Here is a 24412-nt window from a genome sequence, read left to right as displayed (position 1 = left end):
GAGATTGATTTAAGACACAGCCTAAATCTTGTAGATTGAGTCCTGCCTCATTTTCATAACTGCCACTAATCTCACCTCATTAACATCATAGGGGTGGAATTTATAACACATGGGAAAATCACATCAGATGACGGAATGATGAACAGTCACACAATACTGGGAATCATGGCCCAGCCAAGTTGATACACAAATTTTGGGGGGACACAATTCAGTCCGTAACAGTTAGTGAGGTATGGAAACTGTCTCAGGATGTGGGTGGGAGTTTAAATTGGTACAGCCAAGCGACAGTGCTGTTTGCCAAGGTTTAAGTGCTCAGCTGGTAACCAAAATGTCAGAGATTTGAACCCACCAGCCACCCTGAGGAAGAAAGATGTGGCAGTCTGCTTCCATAGAGATTACAGCCTTGAAAATCCTCCGGGGACAGTTCTGCTCTGTCCTGTAGGTTCACTATGAGTCATAATCAACTCGACAGCAACTGTATTAAAACCAAAAACATGCCCATACCTTCTGACCCAGCAATTCTGCTTCCCTTCCCCAGAGAGATACTTGCATGTGAGCACAGGGACGCAGCGGAAGGGTGTCAGTGTCGCGTTGTTGGTTATAGTGAGAGACTGGAAACAACCTAAATATCTAGGAATAGGGGAATGGCTAAGTAAATTGTAGTATATCCATAGTATGAAATACTGCACAGGAGTAAAAAGTATGTCCTTATATGGGTAGATCTTCAAGACCAATTATTGGGTGGGAAAAGTTGTAGACTCATATGTATATTCTAATTCTGCTATTGTATTAAAAAACAAAAGTACGTGTTTTGGCGTATAAGCTGTGCTGCTGTAACAAAGAGACTCCAAATGGCTTAAGTGCGGTGGCTTCTTTCTTTTGTTTTCTTTTTCATGTAATAGTCCAGAGGAAAGTTGTGGTCCAGGGTAGGTGGTGTTCCATTTATTTAACAGCAATAATTGCATTATGCTCATAGATTCCGAGGGTTAGGAGTTCAGGCAAGGCACAGTGGGGATGGCTTGAATGTGCTCTATTATGTCTGGGGCCCTACCTGGGAAGACTTGGATGGCTGGGGGTAGCACCGATGGCTGGGAGCTGAAATCATCTGGAGGTTTCTTTACGTACATGCCTGGCACCTGGGCTGGGAAGACAAGAAAGTTTGTCTTAGTTGGGACTGTTGATTGAAGTGCTTATATGTGTTAGGGATTCTGTGCAGCATGGTGACCTTAGGTTGGTTGGACTTTTTCCTCCAAGAGCGAGTGTTCCTACAAGTAAGGCAGAAGCTACATAGTTCTCATGACTTTGTCTCCAAAGTCTCGTTGTGTTGCTTCTGCCATGTTCTATTGGTCAAAACAGTCATGAGTCTGCCAAGATTCAAGTGGGAAGGAACAGAGACCCCTACCTCTCTATCTGAGGGGTGCCAGAGAATAAGTGGCCATGTTTAAAACCTTCACAGGTGGGAAGCTTTGTCACGTGAGGTGACCCTGGGACCCAGGTTGGTTTGGTTGGGAACGGCAGGGTGGCTTCCGTCACATGGCTTCCATCTCTGGTTTCAAGGTAACCAGACCCATTGTTACCATATCCTAGCCAGGGAGCAGGGTGAAGGGAGAGTGGAGGGCAAGCAAACAAAAAAACCCATTGTTGTCGAGTCATTTCCAACTCATAGCGGCCCTACAGGAAAGAGTAGAACTGCCCGATATGGTTTCCAAAGCTATAATCTTTATGGAAGCAGACTACCACATCTTTTTCCCACGGAGCAACTGGTAGGTTTGAACTGCTGACTTTTTGGTTAGCAGCCAAGTGCTTAAACGTTGCGTCACCAGGGCTCCTTTGGAGAACAAGCAGTTCCTTAGAAAAATGTGGATCAGAACTTGCACACATCACCTCTCCCTGTATGCCACTAACGCTACACTTTAGCCGCGAGGGAGGCTGGAAAACGTAGTCTTCAGCGGGGTGGCCATGTGCCCCACTACTACTCAGTGATGTCCTGTTACTAAAAGGAAAAAAAAAAGAGCTATTAGAGACAGTCTTTGGAAAAATATGTATATATACATATACATATATACATGTACATATATATACATATAAGTACACATATGTATTAAAAAAACAAAACAAAACCCATTGTTGTCAAGTCAATTCCAACTCATACCGACCCTGTAGGACAGGATAGAACTGCCCCATAGGGTTTCCAAGGAGTGCCTGGTGGATTCAAACTGCCGACCTTTTGGTTAGCAGCTGTAGCACTTAACCATTATGCCACCAGGGTTTGTGTGTGTGTGTGTGTGTATATATATATATATATATATAAAAGACTGTATATAATATTTCTGTGTGTGTAGAAATAGGCCTATATAGAATTACAGAACTACATAGAATACAGGTCCGGAGGAATCCATAGAAAAAGATCTGGAAGAATAGACTGGTAATAGTGGTTACTTCTGGGGAAGGGGGAGAAGACAGGTTAGGGGTGTATTCAAAACAGACTTCAGCTGTAGTGGTAATGTTTTAATTTTTAACAAGGAGACTGTCTTCATGCTTTACTTGTGAATTTAAATATTAATTAAAGCTAAAGGGGGCCTGATGGGCATCTGGTTGCTGATCTTGCAGCCTTGGTCTTATCACTCCTGCGGGGGCCCCAGCATGAAAAGGGGCCGAGGGGGTAGCACAGACCTTTATCTCCTAGAAGCCTCAGCTTGCGTGGGCCAAGGACTCCCAGTCCAACGCATTGCCTTCACAAAGGCGGTGTAGTCAGATCGGGGTGTCTTTGCCACTGTCCTCCTCGGATTCCAGAGGGCTTTCTTTATGACCAGCAGATACTTGTTGAACATAGAGGGCTGTTCGGCACTGAAGGGGAGAATTCAAAAGTGATTAAAACAAAACAAATAAAAAAAACCCATTGCCATCAAGTCGATTCTCACTCACAGCGACCCTATAGGACAGAATAGAACTGCCCTATAGGGTTTCCAGGGAGTGTCTGGTGGATTCGAACTGCCAACCTTTTGGTTAACAGCCATAGCTCTTAACCATTATGCCACTACGGTTTCCACCGCTCTCTCCAGAGATTGCTTATTAATTACAAATTGCAAGATGGTAACTGTATGGTGGAGAAACCAGATGAGCACTACCATTAACAAGCAAAGCTTACATCCCTGGTGCTATGTCCCCCTGATTTCATATACTGAGAAGGACACAGCGTCTCTTCAGTGACATTCCTTCCCCAAGCACATGCCCGAAATCTAGTCACAAGGAAACACCAGACAAATTCAGATTGAGGAACAGTTGATACCGTAGCAGGGCTGGACTCTTAAAAAATGTCGGTGTCACGAAAGACAAAAAAGAGGTTGAGGAGCTTGTACACTAGAGGAGTAAAGAGATAAGGTCGTGGTGGTGCTTCAAGGGTAGAATCCTCACCTTCCAGGCAGGAAACTTGGGTTTGATTCCGGCCAACGCACCTCACGCATAGCTGCTGCTTGCCTGTCATTGGAGGTGTGGGTGTTGTTACGATGCTGAAGAGGTTTCAGCAGAGCTTCCTGACTAAGCAAGACTTGGAAGAGAAGCCTGGTGATCTACTTCTGAAGATCTGATCCATTGTACATGGGGTTGCCTTGAGTCAGTAGCCGACTCAATGACAGTGAACGACAACAGAGAGATAAGAGCAATAATACAAGGCATGAGACTGAATTGGTCCCAGGATCTGGGGAAAAATCACCACAAAAGGACATTACTGGGACAGTTGGCAAAATTTGAACTTGGGTGGTATATGAAATTATAATATTGTAGTGTATCTATGTTAATTTTTTTGTATTTGGTAATTATGCTGTGTATGTATGAGAGAATGTCATTCTTCTCAGGAGCTATCCTTTGAAGTATTTAGGAATAAAGGGGCATGATGTCTACAACTAACTCCCAAATGGCTCAGAACAAGAGTGGGCAAATTTTTTTGGTAAAAGGCCGGATAGTGAATGTTTTACGCTTCGCGGACCATACGGTCTCTGCCACAGCTACTCAACTCAGCTGTCATAGCGTGAAAGCAGCCATAGACAATACGTAAATAATTGGGTGTGGCCATGTGCCAATAAAACTTTATTTATGGACTCTGAAATTTGAATTTCATAAAACTTTCACATGTCATGGAATATTCTCCTTTTGATTTTTTTTTTTAACCATTACAAAATATAAAAACCATTCCTAGCTTACTGCCCATTCAGAAACGGGTGGCGGGCTGGATTTGGTCTACGGGCTATAACTTATTGACCCTTGATTTAAAAAAAGAACATACACACACATGCACACGTGTGTACACGTACACACACATAGGGAATAAAGCAAATACAGTGCAATGTTAACAATCAGTGAATCCAGGTGATAGGTATATGGGAATTCTTTGTACTGGTCTTGCAGTTCATATATAAGTTTGAATTATTTCACAATAAACAGTTAACCAAAAAAAAAAAAAGAGAGACATGATTTTCCCCTTTGGGGACCCAGGAGGGAGAGTACTATATCAATACAAGGAGACTGGTCCCATTCATCTTCTGAATGAGTGGACCAAGAGTGGCTTACTGACAGTGTTCTTGGATTTTGCTCCTAATTGTTGTCTGTGCAGTTCTTTGCCTTCACGTCTTCATGATTTTCTGGCTTAACCTTCATGTCTAGGGACCCCACTTGGCAGGCATGAGAGTTTAGGCTCTATCCTCGCTGTTTGACCATTCTGTTTATCCCTCTGCTAAATACATTTCCTTCCAGTGAAGAAAGCAGCCACTTTAAATATATTCATTGGCTTCCTGGTTTTAATATCGTGGTCTTCATCCCCCATATTGGTTTCTCTAAATTGGTGTGTTTGACTTAGATGATCAGGACTCTAGAGTTAAGTGGTTGTTTCCCAGCATATGGCATTATTTATTGGGAGATGTGTCTTGGTGACAAATGTTGAGAAGTTACTGTGATCCATTTTCGCAGCATTGGGGCAAAGTCTCTTGTGTTTCTCCTGGCCATATGGCCCTGAATGGTTGTTTCTAAGAATGAGATATTGGGTTTATTGGAGTGACAACTTCTGGGGTAGGGAGGGTTGGCTGTAAGGGAAGAAGAGATGTATGCTTTTCTAATTGACTTAGTGAGGACTCTCTCCATTGCCAGGATCAGAGACCCATCTCAAACTGCCTTACATGAAAAGGAATTTGTTTATTTTTTTTTTTATAACCCAAAGGGTTGGGTACCTTTTTACTCAGGCTTGTTAAGTTCCAGGGGCTGAAATGATACCATGAGAATTCTGTCACCATCACTCAATTCTGTTTTCCTTTACTTGGCTTCATCCTCAGGTAGGCTTTTCCCACTCTGAATCCCCGGGTTTGTCTTCTACCAGATTAGCAACTCCAGTAGAAAGAAAGCACCTCTAAACCAGTAATGTAATTCCAGCCAAAATCCCCATGCCGACTCTCATTGGCCTAGCTTGAGCCACATGCCCACCTCTGAACCAGTCAGGTGCCAGGGGATTAGAGGATACTGCTTGGCCAGGATTGACCACTCTAGGCCACGGTGCCTGTCAGCTCTACCCAAACCATCTGGACTAAGGATTCTCAAAGGCATATTTGTTTGCCCTTGCCTTCAGGGAGGATGGAAGCTAGACAGGAAGAATAGGAGTTACTTGTTATGCAAGTGCTGAGCCCTCCCCAATTCCAGCCCTGATTTTCTAAGCCAGCAGTATCTCAACCACATCCTTCGCAGTTGTAGTTGTACTATTTTAGCTATAAAACGCAACCGTTGTAGTCACATCCCCTGACCATAGCAGACTGTGAAAAATGACCTGTTCACCTGTTCCCACACCACGTCCCGTCTCCTCCCTCCTTCAGGAAACGCACAAGATCTACAAGCAGAAGCTGGAGGAGCTGACTGCCCTGCAGACTTTGTGTAGCGGCTCCATCAACAAGCAGAAGAAGCGGCTGAAGGACTTGAAGTACACACTCCAGAGGTATGTGGGGCACAGCTGCTCCCTGGTTTTAATGGACAGAAACCCAACTCAAAACTGGCTTAAGTAGAAAATGGAAATGTCAGTGGAATAAAACCAGGAGTAACGTTTGGAATCACCAGACCTGAGGGTCAAAGGGTGTTTTTAGGAATCTTTTTTTTCTCTAAATTCTGCCTTTCTCTGGATTGGCTTCGCTATCAGGTTATGGTGGCCACCGGCAGTGTCAGGTTTATGTCCTCCAGTCTTACTTTCCACTAACTTGGCCACCTTAGCAGAATGAGAACTTTTCTTTACCTATCCTTTAGCAAAAGTTCTGGGTATGATCCTCATTGGCTGGAATTGGTCATATGACTGCCCGTGACCCAGATATGGAGACTTTGGTTGGGCAAGGCTGGGTCACATGCCCACCCTAGAGCTCGGAGTGGGACAATCCTATTGGAACCATACTGGGGGGAAGAATGAGAGGATGTTTCCTGTGAGAAAGTTGTAGTGCTGTTGTAAGAAGCCATGCTGGGTAGGTAAACAGCAGAGATCCTTCTCATGGGTGGGGGGCTTTCCCAGCCAGAGTTCCTTGTTTAGGGGTAGTTGTTGGCATCCCCTGTGGGGACATACTTGAGCTTGTGATTTAAGTCACTTCTTGCTCCTCCTGTCTCATGCTATAAGACATGCTCTCATTCCTTATAGGTGAAGGGGTATAGTACATGCTGTGACCCTCTAGGCAATCAGGGAGACTGAGGCTTAGCGTGGCTTGTCCCAGGTTACTTAGCTGGGTCTCTGTTCCAGAGTTTGTGACTCCTCTGTCTTCCCTAGTGGACAATTTTTGGGAAGGTTACTGATTATACCCCTAACCTTGGCTGACCATTTTGGAAATGGAGGTCTGTTAGCCAGGTGGTAGAGGGCCAAGGTAAGAGTGTGGATGGTTCCATGTAAAGACATTCACTCATTTTTTTTTTCTAGCAAATTAGGTTCCCATTAACAGTTTCTACACAATTTGTTCAGTGACATTGGTTACATTTTTCACAGTATGTCAACTTTCTCATTGTGTCCATTTAAGACATCCACTCTTGGAAAGACGCATCTTACTGATGGCGGGACTCAGGAGTCTGTTTTCAGTCTAGGGTTTTTCAGTCTTGGCACTGTTGACATTTTGGGCCAGATAATTCTTTGCTGTGAGGGGCTGTCCTGTGCACTGTAGCATGTTGAGCAGCATCCCTGACATCTACCTACTAGATGCCAGTAGCACCCCCCTTCCCAGTTGTGACGACCAAAGATGTCTCCAGACATTGCCAAGGATCCCGTGGGGGTGGGGGGCAATGTCGCCCCAGTTGAGAACCACTGGGTTAGAAGGTTAACTTTTGAGTTAGGTTCTTATACACTGAGAACGCCTACCATTCTGAGGGTGTGTCTGACTTGTTTCTCTAGTCTCGAGAGTGAAATTTCACCAAGGAATAACAGGCAGAGCTTGACTAGTTAACTGCTTATACTTCTGGGATCCCTCCCCGTCTGCCCTCTTAGTACCCTGCATGTCATTCTTTTACAAAGCCGAGAGGGAGAATGGTATTGCCACCCAGTCTCCAGTGAGCTTGTACTATGTGTGAAGTGTCATTTCTAAAGGCTTTACATTGTATTTACTCATTTAATCTTTACAGTGGTAGTGTCTATGAGGTAGGCCTGATATTCCTGTTTGGGGATATGGAAAATAAGGTAGAGGGGTTATTTTCCAAGGTTGCAAAGCTAACAAGGAACCAAAATCAAACCCAGAGAGAACAGATGGAGGCACCAGAATCAAACCCAGAGAGAACAGATGGATGTGCCAGAATCAAACCCAGAGAGAACAGATGGAGAACCGAGGCTGCCAGAAGCATAAGGATGGGGAGGTGGTGGGGGGGTGGTGCCCCAGTGTGCCTAGATCCCCAAGTCTGACTAAAGCCACCGCTTCTCCTACGCCCTACCTCTGACCACAGGTACAAATGCCATGCCAGCCAGGAGGAGGTGGAGCTCGTTCAGCAGATGAGCGCCAACATCAGGGAACGGCAGAACATCTTCTTCGACATGGAGGCCTACCTGCCCAAGAAGAATGGGTAGGAGCTGGGGACGTATTCTGCTCCTGCTCAGGCAGACGCCCAGGCCTAGAACACCTAGTCCACCTAACTTCCATTTCCCTGTGGGCACTTGAGGTTGAGGGGAAAAGGGGGGAAGTGAGGAAGGAAAGAGAAGGGGGCTTCTCTGCATGTTCCTCCCTGAACCCGAGGAGGGACTTCAGCCCCGCCAGGTAGATAGTGGCATTCCTGGGAGGGCTCTTGCAAGGAACAAGATGAAGCATTTGATTTTGGCACGTGCAACATTCCTGGCACCACCCGGAGGTCAAGAGGATAGGTTAGTTCTCTCCCAAGAGAATAAATGTTTATTGAGTGCCTACTGTATGCCAGCGTTGTGCTGGGAGCCTCTTGTTGTCAGTGGTTTTATCTTTATACCAGCCTGGCGAGTCCAATCAAGGGGTCTAGGGGGAGGGTCCTTGCCTCTTTCAGCTTCTGGTGGCTCCAGGTGTCCCTTGGCTTGTGGCTGTATTACTGCAATCTCTGCCTCCGTCTTCACATGGCCTTTCCCCTCCGTGTCTCTGTGTCTCGAAACTCCCTCTCCTTTCTCTTATAAGGATGTCTGCCATTGGATTTAGAGCCCACCCTAAATCCAGCGTGATCTCATCTAGAGATCCTTAACCCAATCACATCTGTAAAGACCCTTTTTCCAAGTAAGGCCACGTGCACAGGTTCTGGGGGTTAGGATGTCGTCATATTTTTGGGGGGACACCATTTGGCCCACTAGAAGGTCCTCACAGTGCTTTTCTTCCAGGCTATACTTAAATCTGGTCCTGGGCAATGTGAACGTGACCCTTCTCAGCAACCAGGCCAAGTACGTATACCTAGATCCCACCCAGCTCTGCGGGGCCTGGGCATTTTGCTCTTTCAACTCAGGCAAGATGGGCCCAGGCTAGGACTATTACATAAATGAAAATACATTAACAATTGGGGCTTTATTTGGGCCCTTCTGGCTCTTTCCTCCTCTGTGGGTAGAACACTTGGGGGAGGTTTTCCTTCCTTTCACAGAGTCAGTATGTTGGATGGACAGGACCCCCCACTTGCCATGAGAATGGCCCCTCTCTGTTCCATGCCTCATCACACACATTTGTCATCAGAAGCGGGTGGTCTTGTCCACCCTAAATCGATCAGTTTCCAGGGGAAATTCATCCTGGCATTCCTGTCTCTGCCTTCCTGGCCACCCTCACCATGGGCCTAGAGCCCTAAACCAGGAGTCCAGGGACTTGGGGAACTTTTCTGTAATTGTCTCTTTTTTCCAAATTGGTCATCACCGTTAATTCAAGGCCAGATCTCTTCTTAATGGGCTCAGAAGGCCCTTGTGGGGTGTGGGAGTTGGGGTAAGTCAAGGATCTCAGGGTGGGATAGTAACAGTAACATGACCTTTTGTGGGGGGTCTGTGGTGGCAGGTTCGCCTACAAGGACGAGTATGAGAAGTTCAAGCTCTACCTGACGATAATCCTGCTCCTTGGTGCTGTGGCATGCCGATTTGTCCTTCACTACAGGTGAGGGGGGGGGCGTGTGGGCGTGCGGGGGGTGAGGAGAGGGCCAGCTGGCCTGAAGGCGGGGAGAGAGGGCTCCAGGGTCTCTCCCGCCTCTGTAGCATTTGGTGTGATAAGGCGTGGGGTTGAGAAGGGGCCATTTCTTATGGGAAGTGGCAGTTCTGTCTACCCTAGAGCCATCCGGTAAGCATCTATTAAATGCTTCTGGAGAGTCCTGATGACATAGTGCTTACAGAAGAGCCCAATGTGATGTATCCATACAGTGGAATATTATTCACCCATGAAAAGGAATGAAGTATCGATACATGCTAGGACATAAATGAACATATAAAACATCACACTAAGTGAAAAGACCAATCACAAAAGGGCACATATTATATGAATTGATTTATGTGAAATGTCCAGAATAGACAAATCCGTAGACTCAGAAGGTAGATTTAGTGGTTGCCAGGGAATAGAGGGAGAGGGGAATTGGGAGTGACTTTAATAACAGATATAGCGTTTTATTTTGGGGTGATGAAAATATTTAGAATTAGGTAGTGGTTTTGGTTGTACAGCTCTGTGAGTATACTAAAAACCAATGAATTATATACTTGAAAGCATGCATTTTATGGCATATGAATTATATCCCAATTAAAAAAAAATAAAAAGGGAGCGCCCAGACTGCCTGGGTTTGAATGCAGTCTTCGTGCTTAACTGGCTATTAACCATAGGCAGGTGTACTCTGAGACCCTCAGTCTCTTCATCTGTAAAATGAGGGTGGTAATAGTACCTACATCATAGGATTGTTGAGATGATTAACTGAGCTAGCACTGTATGTGTAAGGGCTTAGAACAGCCCCTGGCACACAGGGGTGTCCACTGAGAGTGTTAGCAGCTATTGTTTAGGTAGAATGAGGCCATGCTGCTGAGAGGGTGAGGTAGTGGGGGGTGTGGCACTGGCCCAGAGTGTTTCATTTCTCCCTCTGGTGCTGTATTTTCTGCCTGGGGGGAGACGTCCAAGTGCAGCTTGGGCATTTGGGCCACGTGTCAAGGGTTCATTTCCTGGCAGGCACTTGGCTGGGAGTCCAGCTGCTGGTGTGGCCACTTGAATGGCCTGGCTCAAACAAAGGCTCTCTTAGGCCTGGGCCTGTGCCTGTCTGCTGCCTCAGGCCTGGCCCGTTCTCCGGGAGGGCAAAGGCTGCCCGAATGGGAATGGCTGCTCATGTGCCCCTCTGGAAGGGGGGTGAACGTTCTCGATGTACAACCAGAGTCTGGTGCTGGGACCTCTAGGGCCCTCTGAGGACAAACTTTTGGGGGTTCCCAAGTTCGGAGGTTTGTCTGAGGGCCTGGATATTTTCATTTCTTCCTGTCTCCCTTCTATATGAGTTCCCTAGGGCTGCCATAACAAAGTCCCACAAACTGGGGGGCTTAAAACAACAGACATGTATTCTCTCACAGCTCTGGAGGCCACACGTCTGAAATCAGGTTGTCATCAGGGCTGTGCTCTCCAAAGGCTCTAGGGAAGGACCCTTCCTTGTCTCTTCTAGTTTCTGGTGGTTGCCGGCAGCCCTTGCTGTTCTTGGCTTGTGGCTGCATCGTTCCAGCCTCTGTTTCCATCGTCACATGGCCATTGCCCCTGTGTATGTCTGTGTCTGTCTCATTGCCATCTATAAGGACACCAGTTACTGGATTTAGGGTCCACACACCCACCCATCTATCCACCCACCCAGAGGTGTCTCAGAAGACAGGACTGGCAGTCTACATCCAAAAGGTCACAGCCTTGAAAACCCGGGGGAGTATTCACAGGGTCGCCATGAGTTGGAATTGACTCGAGGGCAACTAACAACAACAGCAGCTCCTCCGGTGTGACTTCATCTTTAACTCAGCTAATCACATCTGCGGGAAACCCTGGTGGCGTAGTGGTTAGGTGCTGCGGCTGCTAACCAAAGGGCCGGCAGTTTGAATCCGCCAGGCGCTCCTTGGAAACTCTATGGGGCAGTTCTCCTCGGTCCTGTAGGGTCGCTATGAGTCGGAATCGACTCGACGGCACTGGGTCTGGGTAATCACATCTGCAGAGACCCTGTTTCCAAATGAGGTCATATTCTGAGGTTCCGGGTGGACATAAGTTTTTGGGGAAAGCTATTCAACAAGGAGCCCTGGTGGTGCAGTGGTTAAAGCGATTAACTGCTAACTGAAAGGTTAGCGGTTCGAAACCACCAGCGGCTCTGTGGGAGAAAGATGTGGCAGTCTGCTTCTGTAGTGATTTGCAGCCTTGGAAACCCTTTGGAGTCACTATGAGTTGGAATCAACTCAATGGCATTGGGTTTGGGTTGGGTTTTTATTCAACCCAGTTCATCATCTATGGGTTAAGCATGGGTGAAGATAGCGGGCAGCTTGTCTCTGTCCCCATGTCCTCAGAGTTGCTTCCTATGCTGTTCATCCTTGAGCAAGTGATCCCCCTCTCCCTGCCTCAGTTTCTGCACACATGAAAGGAGGATAGCAGTAATTCTTTGGTAGGAGAGCTGTGAGGACTGTTCGTAAAGTGCTCAGAATAGCGCCTGGCCCATAAGTGCTCATTAAGGGCGAGTCGATTGTTGTTGTTGGTACCATCTTTTTCTTTGCTAAGATTAGGCATGCGTGAAAAAGGTCAGCGCTTAATATATGGCGCGTCTAGGGGACAGGATTCCTTTCCCTCACTCATGCCCCCTGGATCTTTTCCTTGCTGGGTATCCCACCCACAGGCCTTTCTGTGGCCCCTCCTCTGAGCCTGGGAAGGGCGTGACTGACATTCTTCAGAGCCGCGGGCTCTAGTTCCAGGCTGTGTGACCTTGGGTAGAGTCCTTGACCTCTCTCTCTCTGCCTATGCCTCATCTCTCCTGAGGACATCCCTGCTGCCGGTCCCTCCTGGTCTTCAGGAAGCTTCAGTGAGGCATCTGGAGAGTTGGAAACCTTCTCTTGCCACCTTCAGGCCAAGAGGCCTTGTGCTCTTTTGGTGTTTGAACCAGATAGAGGTAGTTAAAGTTTAGCCCTGGGGTTGGGTGGGCTTGGGTTTGGATTTCATTCCAGTTGCTTACCAGCTGTGTGGTCTTGGGCGGCTCAGGTCCCCTCTCTGAGTCTCAGTTTCCTTACCTTTAAAATGAGAAGTGGTACTGTTTTGGTTTGGGTCCCTCCAGGAGAGACCCCAAGACAAACATTTGAGTACGAGTAGTTTATTTGGAAGGTTCCTGGGTGGCACAAATGTTTTGTGCTCAACCCTGAAAGTTGGCAGTTTGAACGCACCCAGTGGCACTGCCGAACAAAGGCTTGGTAATTTGCCTCCATAAAGATTATAGCCAAGAAAACCCTATAGAACACCTCTGCTGTGATGCATGGGGTCACCCTAAGTCTGAATTGACTCGATGGCAATGGGTAGTTTATTTGGAGGTGATTCTAGGAAATACTAGTAGAAGGATGGGAAGTAAGACAAGGAAGGTGATTCTATGGGCAACTGGAGCTTAATCCTGCTGGGGAACAAAGGCATGGTATAGAGCACACTTCACAGAGTATCCCGTGTGAGGGACGGGGGAGCTGGGATATTTATCCACCAACTGCTCTCTGTCAGGGGAACTGAGGGCTGCTCCCAGGGGGGTTAATTCTCCTGCCCCTCTGATACTTGCCACACAGAGTGGGCCCTGGTGGCCTGAGAAAGCCGCCAGGCACACCAAGAGTTTAAGGTTCTGGCAATTCCCCATAACTAGTGCTGGCCTAGCGTGGTGGACTAACAGCCCCCCAAAGATGTCCACATCCTAATCCCCAGATTCTGAGTATGCTCTTTACACGGCAAAAAAGACTTTGCAGTGTGAGTAAACTAAGGATCGTGAGATGTGAAGATTATCCTGGATTACTGGGGGCCCTAAATACAATCCCAAGGGCCCTTTGAGGAGGGAGGCAGGAGTGTCAGGGTCAGACAAGGAAATGTGATGATGGAAGCACAGATCAGAATGATGGAGAGCCAAGGAATGTGGCAGCCTCTAGAAGCTGGAAGAGGCAAGGAGATGGTTCTCCTCTAGAAGCTCCAGAAGGAGCACAGCGCTGCTAACCTGCCTCTGACCTCCAAAACCGTTAAGTGGATAAATGTGTGTTGCTTTCAGCTGTTAAATTTGTGGTAATTTGCTACAACTGCCGCAGGAAACTCATACACTTCAACAGAACAGATTGAAGCTAGCATCTCAAGTATGTGTCCCTAAAGCATCAGAGCCATGAAACCTTATTTTTATTCTTCTGTTCGCTGAAAAGATACGGAAAGAGATAAGTGAAAAATATCCTAGTAACCATGGTTCAAGGAGCCCTGGTGGCACAATGTTAAGCAATTGACTCCTAACTGAAAAGTTGGTGGTTTAAACCCACCCAGTGGCTCTGTGGGAGAAACGACCTGGCCATCTGCTCTGTAAACTATAGATGTTAAGTGTCCTGTTCTTAAGTCCTTCTGTCACCATGTCACCAGAAATTTCACATCAGACATTAAGAATTTAAAAAAATATATGTATTTTGTTGTGTTTACAGTAAAGGTTTCCACAACAGCTTAGGTTCCCATTCAGCAATTTCTGTACAAGTTGTTCATTGGTTACATTCTTCACAATGTGGGAACATTCTCAGTGTTTCCATTCCGGTTATTCTGTTGCCATTGATCTGGTTTCCCTGCCCCTTTACCTTCTCATCTTTGTTTTAAAGTAATTGTTGACCATTTGGTCTTATATAGATGATTTTTTAAATGTAGTACTCTTGGGTGATATTCTTTATATTGTGAGCCAATCTGTTCTTTAGCTAAAAGGTGACCTCAGGGGCTAATTTGGTTCAAGGTTTAAAGAGTATCTCAGAGTAATAGTCTTGGGGAGCCCTCCAGTCTCAACTGGTCCAGTAAGTGTGAATTTTTTTTTTAAGAATTTGAGTTTCTGTTCCACATTTTTTGTGTCCTGTCAGGACCCATCTATTGTGGCCCTGATCAGAATGGTTGGTAGTGGGAGCTGGGCACCATTTAGCTCTTCTGGCCTCAGGGTAGATGAGGCCGTGATTCATGTAGACTGTTTGTCCTGTAGACTAGTTTCTTCTTTGAGTCTTTGGTTTCCTCTCTTATTTGCTCCAGATGAGTAGAGGCCAACAGTTGTATCTTAGACGGCCACTTGCAGGCTTTAAGACCCCAGACACTACTCACCAAACTAGGATGTAGAATACAACTTTATGAACTCTGTTATGCCAGTTGACCAATATGTTCCATGAGACTATTGTCCAGAGACTTCAAATCCAGAAAACCAATCCCACGAGCCGTTTGGTCAGATGTTAAAAATTTACCAGGTTGCCAAGGGTGGTGTGGTCAGGGAAGGAGGGGGAGCCTCAGCTAGGGCTTGATGGGCAGGTAGGATTTAAGTAGGAAGATGAGGAGGAGGACAGGCATTCTAGGGGGAGAGGAGACACCCAAGAGGCCAAATTCTCCTGCCTTCCTGGGGTGCAGCTGGGGAATTCCAGCAACAGCACCTGCCTTGGGAGATCCTAGTCCTCATTTACTTGCCCTGTGGGTGTAGGAGTGGGGGTGGGTCAGCTGTCCCTTGTTCTCGTGATCACACCCCCCACCCCACGGGGCTGTTTGTTTACGACAGGGTGACAGACGAAATCTTCAACTTCCTGCTCGTATGGTATTACTGCACCCTGACGATACGGGAGAGCATTCTCATCAGCAATGGCTCAAGGTAATTGGGGGCCCATCTTTGTGGGGAGCATGCAAGGGGCAGTCTGTCCTGGAGGGCAGTCACGTTGAGGGCTGTCACACTCCTTGGGGAGCAAGGGAGTCCATGACTGTTAAGATCTGGGGAGAAGGAAAACCACGTTTGGTGCTGTTGCAGCGTCACTTGCTTGCAAGTGACAGAAAAGCTGACTAAAGCTCATCTAACAAAGAAGAAAATTTATTTTCTTATCTCAAGGAACAAATAGATCCGTTGGGGGCTAGCTTCAGGTAAGGCTTGATCCAGGTGCTAAGGGTCATCAGGGCCCAGTTTCTTACGATTTCTCACATGTGCTTTCGACTATATTGTCTTTCTTCCCAGGCTCCATGCAGGGGCACCCAGCAGCCCCAGGATTGTTTCATTATTTCTAGCATTTCCAGCAAAATAGGGTATGTTATGTTCCTTTCTTCCAAGAGTCTGGGTCCATTTGGTGCTAGCTGAATCATGTGCTCATTCCTGAACCAATCACTGTGGCCTGAGCCTCGTGCTCTGCTGTGATTAGTTGGACCAGAGCCTCATGCCCACACTGATAGCTGTCATTAAAGACAGCTCCCTATAAAAGTGTAGAAGAAGCTGATTGTCAGGAAAAGGAATGGTTCCCCAGGAGAAATTGAGATTCTGTTACTAGGAGAAGGATGAATGGATTCAAGGTGGCAAGCATGGATGGTCTCCTGCAGGGAGATGGGGAGGAGGGTGGGCAGGTGACAGGGATCTTGGGCCCAACCTGCCTTGTCAAAGCATTGGTGCTGGGAAGGGAGGAGGCCAGGCTGAGGGTGAGGTTTCCTGGGTTCTAGTCCCAGTGCTGTCACTGACCAGCTGTGTGGCCCTGGGCAAGTTCTGTCCCCTCCTTGGGCTGTTTCTGAGTCCCCTGTGGGAGTGATTGTACCAGAGTCTTGCTGAGTGAAGCTAGCATCTCCGAAGGGCCCTGAGTGTGAGAAGCCCCTGTTTTCTCTTAGTGTCCTTTCAGCCCTGCTTGTTCTAAGCTGAGTGTCTCGGGACCCAGCTGAAATCCACAACTTGGCACCTGGAAAACCCATTTTCCCAAGGTCTGATTCCTTTCCAGTGGGCATTAGAACTTCAGCTTGTCATTCTTGTCCCTGTACCTTCCTGAAACAAAAATTTACCATCTCCCAGCCCCTCCCACTTCCTGCCTCTTGGGGATTAGTGACGAATGGCCAGGAGCCTCTGCCACCTTCTCACTTTTCTGCCCAGTGGTCCCTTGTGGCAGGTCCCTGCCCTGCGAGCCTTCCTCTGAACATAGAGCCAACATGTAAGGATGAGTGCTCTTCTCCTGCCAATGGGAGCGGCATTTGGAGAATACACAGCCCCATAGCCTGTAGCCTTCTAGAAAAGATCAGTGTTCCTCAAACTGCACACATTCTTGTCCTACCCACACAGTTTTAGCCATATCCACGTGCCACCAGGATAATAATTTCCTCACATTTTAAATTTTAAATCCCCCCCTCCTTTTTTTTTACTTAAATGAATATGAATTTATTTAAAAAGGAAACTTTGTTTTACCACCATAAATGAAATGCAGTATCACTTGCAGGAAAAAAGAAGAGTAAAAATATCCTGTCGTTTTCATTGTACATATCATTGAATTCAATCATTCTTGCTTCTCTAGGGCTCCAAGCCTGCCTTGTGTGTGTGTGTGTGTGTGTGTGTGTGTGTGTGTATAGAAGGGGAGATGAGCAAACCTTGAAAGCTGTTGAAGATGTCCTAACACCTAACCAAGACTCTCCTTAATCAGGAGAATGTAGAATCAGGAGAATGTAGAGAGAATTGGAAAGATGACTTCTCACCTCATGGTTCAGTATCCTCTAGTGTTACAGTCTGGTACCATCTAAAATGTGGCGGTCTGTGCCCCATACTTTGGGAAACACAAGTAGAAATCTTACCAAGTAAATAGCATTCATAGTTTTCCATCATTTTAGAGTGAATAATATCTTTCTGTAAACCCTGGTGTGTAGTGGTTAAGAGCTACGGCTGCTAACCAAAAGGTCGGCGGTTCAAATCCACTAGGTGCTCCTTGGAAACTCTATGGGGTGGTTCTACTCTGTCCTGTGGGGTTGCTATGAGTTGGAATTAACTCGATGGCAATGAGTTTGGTTTTTGGTTGAATATCTTCCTGCTTGTGGGTGCGGTTAGAGAGGAGCCAGTAGAAATGGGACCAGGGCAATTGGCAAGGGTTCCTTGATGCTAATTCTCTTCCTGTACCCATGGGCTTGCTACCATTCTGGGGCTTTAACCCTTCTGCTGGACTCATGTTAAGAGTGCTCAGGGGTATAACATGCTAAGTTACTAACAGTCATTAACACTTTAGTAAGAGTTACCCTAGTCAGCTCTTTTCTTAGTATGACAAGCTGTGGATGAGGTGAGGTGGGGGGTTACTGTGGAGAATGAAGCAGGACTGAGTGGGGGTCTCTGGAAGAGTAGGGTACACCAGGAAGGCAGAGAGGGGTACTCAAGGGGGAGAGACTGGGGTTCTAAAGCCCAGCCTTACCTGCCTAATGGCTTATCAGGGGCCTTTCCAAGGCCTCCTTGGAGTTCAGGCTCTGCAGGTGGAGCAGGAAAGGTTGTCCCTGAGCTTGTAATTCAGAGCTTTGTGTGTGCTGCCCCCTCATCCCATTCATCACCCATTTATTGAGCATCTCCTAAGTGCAGACACTGAGTAGGGACTCTGAGAGAATTCACAATGGTGCCTTCTGTGAGTACCCAGGGTTTCTTTAGATCCAAAGGTCTTTTTACGAAGACCCTTTCACAACAAGTTGGCTCAGGAATCACAAGCTGACACTGAGGCATGTTTCTCCAGGCCTGGCTCAGCACACCAGCGCAGGACTTTGGGTAGCCTGAGGGTGGGAGTTTGGGTGGGGCAGGGTGGGCTTCTGGAATGCTTACAGAAACTGCATGTGGGGGTAGGGTGTGGGAGAGGACATGGTAGGTGGTCCCCATCTGGGTGGCTAAAATTAGTGACTCATCCTCACCATCCACTGGAGACTTAGTCCGACTCTTCCCCCAGCTCCTTCTCAGTGCTGAGTTCTTCTAGGGGCAGGCAAGATGCCTTGGAGGTCTCTCCCCCTTGCTTGGCCACTTACCAGGGACTAGCTAAGGAACTAGTCCAAGAGAGTACAGGAGGAAGAGGAGGAGGAGGGAGAGGCCAGGATTGGGATGAACACCACCTTTCTCATCTCTGAAGCATCCCAAGGCCAGGTCGGGGTTGGTACCCGGTAATTAATTACCCCATAGTCTTTGTTGGGATGAATGGAACCCAAGCTCTAGAATGAGGGAAGGTCCTTGAGGCCGTAATGGAGTTCTAGAAACAGTGGAGCTGAAAAACAGGGGCTTTCTGGATGTTCGCTGCCCCATTTTGGTCTGACTGGGCCTCTTTTCTGTTTCTGGTTTCACCTGAGGCCTGAAGTGGGATGAGGTGTGGTCAGGGAAGCAGGACCAGGCAGTGGGAGGCACTTGCCCAGCGTGGGATGGAGCCAGGCTTGGTTCCTGTCTGATGCCTCCCAAGTGAGAGCTCGTTAGCTCAGTGTAATAAGCGCAACATCGTCTCTTGCAAATTTTGCAAATGATGGAAACCCACTCCGTTGAAGCTAAACAAAAATGGGGGTTTACGAGTACATGTAACTGGGAAGTTCACTTGAACAGCCTCAGCGCCCCTCTCCCGCTAGTTTCCCTACTGTTTTTCCCTGCTTTGACCCCCAGCACCCCCAGGCCAGCATCTTAACCCTATCTGTCCCTGTGGATTAGCAACCCCAGAGCCAAGAGAACTGTGTCCCTCACAAGCCAGCTGGAATCTTGAGCCAGATTTCTCACTGGCTAGGTTAGGCTCAGGTCACATGCTCATCGCTGAGCCAGTCACTGTGGGCAGAGGGATGCAGAGCCCTGACTGGCCAACTCCGGGTCATGTGCTAATGGTAGTACTCAGCTCCACCCACTCATCTGGGTTAGGTTGAGCATGGGGCATTAGTGGTTCCCCAAAAGAAAACAGGCCTTGAAACCAGAAGTGGTGGAGGTGATTGACAGATAGGCAAAACAGTAAATGTCCATGACAGGTAGTAGGCTAGAGTGAATCAGTCAGCCTTTATGTTGACGTTTCTCGTGAGCCTGGCCCTAGCTTTTATAGGGGCTTTCCAATTCCTGCCTTCCACAGGAGACACCCTGCTTTGATTCCAGGCCAGTGCACCGCCTGTTCAGCCACCACCTGTCTGTCAGTGGAGGCTTGTATGTTGCAATGATGCTGAACAGGTTTCAGTGGAGCTTCCAGACTAAGACAGACTAGGAAGAAAGGCCTGGCAATCTACCACCAAAAATCAGCCAGTGAAAACCCTGTAGATTCCATTGGTCTGATCTGCAGCCAATCATGTGGATGGTGTAGGACCTGGCAGCATTTCATCCTGTTATGCATAGGGTCGCCATGAGTCAGGGCCAACTCGATGGCAGCTAACAACAGTTCTTGGGCACAAGGGCGTAGGGGTGGCAGGCACCAAGGACACTCAGTGCATAAGCCATTCTTTCAACTGGGCAGATAACTCGAAGCACAAAGCCAGCAATGGCCTGTGGTTGGTAAACACATGGCTAAAGTGTCACGCAGGGCGGGTGGGATATTTCCCCAGGCACAACCTCCAGATACCTGTCCCTAAATTCTGGTCACTCGTGCAGCTTCTCTTCAACGGCCATCTGCTTTCTGCTCGTAAACAAAGCCCAGAGCCCCCAAAAGCTTTGTTTCTGTGGGAGGACAGACCCAGAGACTGGCTGTTGATGGGCACAGGGTTTCTTTTTGGGATGATGAAAACGTTCTAAATTCGATTGTGGTGATGGTTGCACAACTCTGTAAATAGACTAAGAGCCACTGAATCGCCCACTCTAAATGGGTGATTTGTTTGGTTTCCTGATTATATCACAATAAAGTTATTACATAAACACATAGACACACTGCACCAAACCGGCCCAGCGCCCTGGGGTGTGCAGATGGACGCCAGTGGCTCGGGAAAGCCGAGCTGGGAAGACTGATTTCTAGCCTCACCTGAGGCTACCGAGCTGTTTCCCGGTGGCATCTGTGGGGGCCGGGCTCTGGACATGAGGAGCTGTGAAATGAGAAGCTGCTGCTCAGCCAGGCTCGCTGCCCAGAGTCTGTGTCTGACAGGGGCCGCTTCCACCAAGGGAGAGGGTGCAGCTCAGGGAGCTTTGGGGAGCAGGACAAAGAGACGGGGCTAGCGGGGCTGGGCGGGGGTGTGCCATAGACGTGAGGCTCACGTGGGGCCTTGCAGAGACTTGGTGAGGTTCCAGAGAGCCCTCTTGATTGCTCTTTGAGCTGAGTCTGAGTTGAAGGATCAGGGCCAACTGCCTTTGCTGGCAGGAAACTGGAGCCTTCAGGCATCTTAGATTCTGACAGACAAGAGAGGGTTGGGGGTGGGGCGGAGGCCCAGGGACAAAGAAGTGACGAAGGTTTTATTCTGGCCCTGTGAACTCTCATGGCATCTGTGAGAACTTACTGTCGCCTCTGGGCTGGTGCCATTGGACCAGCTGCTGTTGTCACCGGCTGTATACCTCTTGGATGTCACTTCATTCATTCTAAACATTTATTGAGTGCCTGCTGTTTACTTGGCCTGTTAGTGCCAGCAATACAGAGCATATCAAACCATGTCTCCCACCGTAACTCTTGAGGCGCCCACAGGCTGTCTTTGAACACTTACCTTCTGGAACTCTTGTCTGGGCTGTAAAGAGAAGATGGGATGGTAAGATCTGTCTCTTATTTATTTAGTTATTTTGGCTTTTTTTTTTTTTTTTAAGTGTTGTTGAAAATATACATAGCAAAACGTACACCAATCCAACGATTTCTGCATGTACAGTTCAGTGACATGGATTACATTTTTTCTTGTGCAACCATTCTCACCCTTCTTTTCTCAATTGCCCCTTCCCCATTAACATGAGCTCACTGTCCCCCAGGCTTCCTATCTAACCTTTCCTGTTGCTGATGTCAATTTAATCCCACATCGATAGCTTTTTAAAAGAGTGTAATGCTCAAGGCAGCCCGTCCCTACTCTTAGACGACGTTTCTGGTTCAGGTTAGGTTTTGGACTATTCAAGCCCACTGATCATGAGGGAAATGCAAAGTCAAACCTCGATGACACACCAATTTTCACTTAATAAGACTGGCAGAAAGTTTAAAAGTTGGCATTTGGTGTTGGTTGAGGGTTTGGGGGAACCAGACACTCTCCTACTCTGGGGACCATCAGCTGGCATGGCTGTTTGAGACGGTAATGGATGAGTAAGAATGCACCTAGCCTCTGCCCTGGCCACCCCCTTCTTGGCAGCCATCTGGAGGCACATGTGATGGCATCAGGGAGCCTCCACAAGGATGTCACTGCCGAATGCACGGTGATGGTGACAGCTGAGGAACAGCCAGCTAGAAGTGGCAGAGATGCACCTTGGAATGCCAGTTGTCATTTGAGAGGCCACGGACAGACCCACAGTATGGACGTGGGTGTCAAGACAGAAAAGCAAGTTGGAGAACAATTTTAGTTAAAAACAAAGTCCAAACCAGCATCTTTTGGTGGTTCCTCCTTTTTGTGAGTGGCAGCCACCCTGGACCCTTGCTCCACGATCTGCTCCAAGAGAGGGTTCTGGAGGATTGAGGTGCATCCTGCTGGCCCCCCAGCCACCACTGCCTAGTCATTTGAGAAAGGAGCACGTCAGAGTCTGGGGGTGAGAGGGTGAAGCACATGATGGCCACACCACATTGTTAAGATCTCTGAGCCCCGAGGAAGCCAGGGTGGTCAGGACACGCTGGAGACCGACTTGGGCTTTGAAGGTTAAAGGTTTGAGGCTCCAACTCCTGTCTTCCTGGGCTGCTTCGGTACCGAGAAGAGATGAGAACCAGGCTTGCTGCGAGCTGGGAGTGCACGGAGTTCTGAGAACAGGGTCCTCCTAGCCTCTGGACTGGACTCTTGAGTCCGGAGCGGGGCAAGGGCTCATGGGCGTGTGGCTCCTGGGGAGAAGCTGCACCTGAGGTGGCATGAAATGCTGCGTGGGGAGTGTGTCTGTCATATTTCTGTATCGGGGGGAGTAACATATATGTAGCTGCAGCTGTGTGTATGTGTATGTGTTTATTCAACATGTTTACTGAGCACCTGTTGTGTGCCAGGTGTGACAGGACAAGGCCCTTGTTTGTCTGCAGTGTACACGTGCACGAGGGAGGGGGCGCAGTTAACGAACGAGTAAGATGTATAATAACTTCAGAGGGCGGTGAGCACCCTGAAGAAAAGGAAACGGCACTGTGACCCAGGGGAGGGCGTGTCGGGGCTGTGGCTGTTTCAGATAAGGTGGTTGGGGAAGGCCCCTTTGAAGAGGTGACATTGAACCTGAAACTTGGATTTCGACCAGGAGCCAGGCAGCCAGGCAGAGGCCTTGGTGCAGTGAGAACAGCAAGTATCAAGACCCTGAGGTGGCGGTAGCAGGCTTGGTGGGTTCCAGGATCAGAAGGACCAGGTGCCTGGACCATCTTAGTGAAGGGGAAGGGAAGGGAGGTGAGGACAGGGAGGACGGGGGAGGAGTTGGGGACGTGTTAGGAGGGTAGCAGGAAGCCAGTGGAGGCCTGAGTGTGTCTGTAGGTCTCTGACTGGGCTCATCTGGGCGTGGTGGTTTGTGTGTGGTTGTCTGGTGGGACAGCAAGATCTGTTAACCATCTGTCATTGAGTCAGTTCCAATGTATGGTGGCCCCATGTATGTCAGAGTAGAACTTTGCTCCCTAGGGTTTTTAATGGCTGATTTTTCAGAAGTATATTGCCAGGCCTTTCTTCTGAGGCACCTCTGGGTGGACTCCAACCTTTCGGTTAGCAGCCGAGCGAGTGCCTTAACTGTTTGCACCCCAGAATAGCGAGAAGGGCAAGGTAATTGCTTGGGCCCCTTTCTTGCTCCATGAAGCTGCTTCCTGGTTGGTCAGCTGCAGAGCAGCCCCCACATGCCTTGGCCAGGACCAGGGAGCCTCCTGCTTTTCTCTCCCCACCTGAGCTCCTTTCCTTCTCTCCTTTCTGAGGATCAAAGGCTGGTGGGTGTCTCACCATTATGTTTCCACGTTCCTGTCAGGAGTGATGCTGACTTGGTGAGTGCCTCCTCCCCAGGCCCAGAAGCCTCTCCTCCTTGGGGTGGGGGGGGGAGCAGGAGCTGGGGCCGGGGAGTGGTGGGGGATCCACAGGTGGGGCCTTCTGGGGCTCTGGCCTGAGCTGACTCTTTGGCCTGGAGGGAAGGAAACTGTGAGTTTCCAGCTGGCCAGGGTCTGGCTACAGGGGCCTAGCCAGCTGTGGGGGTCTAGGGGGCTACAACAGAAGGGCAGAAGGGACCAGAAGCTCAGCAGCAGGAACGAGAAGCAGGGCTGGAGGGAGCAAGCATGCGGACTGGGTGGGCTCTGGCCCCGAAGGGGCCTTGCAAGGAGGGGGGTGGGAAGTTAGCTGGGAGCTTGGCTTCAAAACAACAGTGTGGGCTGCCCTGGTTCTAGAAAGAACATAAAGCAATTATTGAAATGATGTGATCCAGCACCGGCACACTTTGGTGATAAAGGAAGCAGAGCTCGTTGAATTGGTATATATTCTGCTGTGTGTATTCTCAACAACAACAAAAGATAAACTACAGTAAATTAAAGGAGAAAAAAAAAGGAAGGCAGAGCTCAGGGACCTCGATTTAACTTTAAAACGTTGTCTTTTCTCTCGGTTGGAGTGGAGATGGAAGGGGGCAGATTTCTACCTTCTGACCCACAGCCAGCCTCACCTGGACTTTTTCTGCCTTCTCTCCAGGCCCAACGGACTTATTTACCAGAAGTTTCGCAATCAGTTCTTAGCGTTTTCCATTTTTCAGAGTGAGTGTCTTTTGCCCATATTTGGGGGAGGGGACACAGTTCCCTGGGACTTTCACTGATGGAGGCCCTTAGGGGTGTCCCCAGGTGACATCAGTGTACTGCTGGGGGAGGGCCCTGGCCAGCCTGGGGCTAGGGAGGGTCCCAGGAAATCCAGAAGAGAGTTATCTTTCCCCCATATCAACTCCGTCTACCCCACCCCCAGAGTCCCAGGTACCACCCATCCCCTCCTAGGTCTGAAGTGGCCCACTT

General features: G+C 48.4%; 1 protein-coding gene across 2 annotated transcripts in view; it reads left to right on the top strand.

Annotated features, from left to right (window-relative positions):
* The window catches only part of TMEM120B (transmembrane protein 120B), a 41466-nt gene that overhangs the window by 11775 nt on the left and 5279 nt on the right, over positions 1 to 24412 (top strand). For both annotated transcript variants that reach the window (XM_049865827.1, XM_049865826.1), the window contains exons 2-8: positions 5853 to 5971; positions 7933 to 8049; positions 8819 to 8878; positions 9471 to 9566; positions 15178 to 15267; positions 23348 to 23413; positions 24102 to 24163. In XM_049865827.1, coding sequence (XP_049721784.1) covers positions 5853 to 5971; positions 7933 to 8049; positions 8819 to 8878; positions 9471 to 9566; positions 15178 to 15267; positions 23348 to 23413; positions 24102 to 24163 — 610 coding nt within the window. The remainder of the gene's footprint in view (positions 1 to 5852; positions 5972 to 7932; positions 8050 to 8818; positions 8879 to 9470; positions 9567 to 15177; positions 15268 to 23347; positions 23414 to 24101; positions 24164 to 24412) is intronic.

Source organism: Elephas maximus, chromosome 22 (genome assembly GCF_024166365.1).
Source record: "Elephas maximus indicus isolate mEleMax1 chromosome 22, mEleMax1 primary haplotype, whole genome shotgun sequence".
NCBI lineage: Eukaryota > Metazoa > Chordata > Mammalia > Proboscidea > Elephantidae > Elephas > Elephas maximus.
Note: the sequence above shows the minus strand (reverse complement) of the source record. Positions and strands in the feature narration are given on the sequence as shown.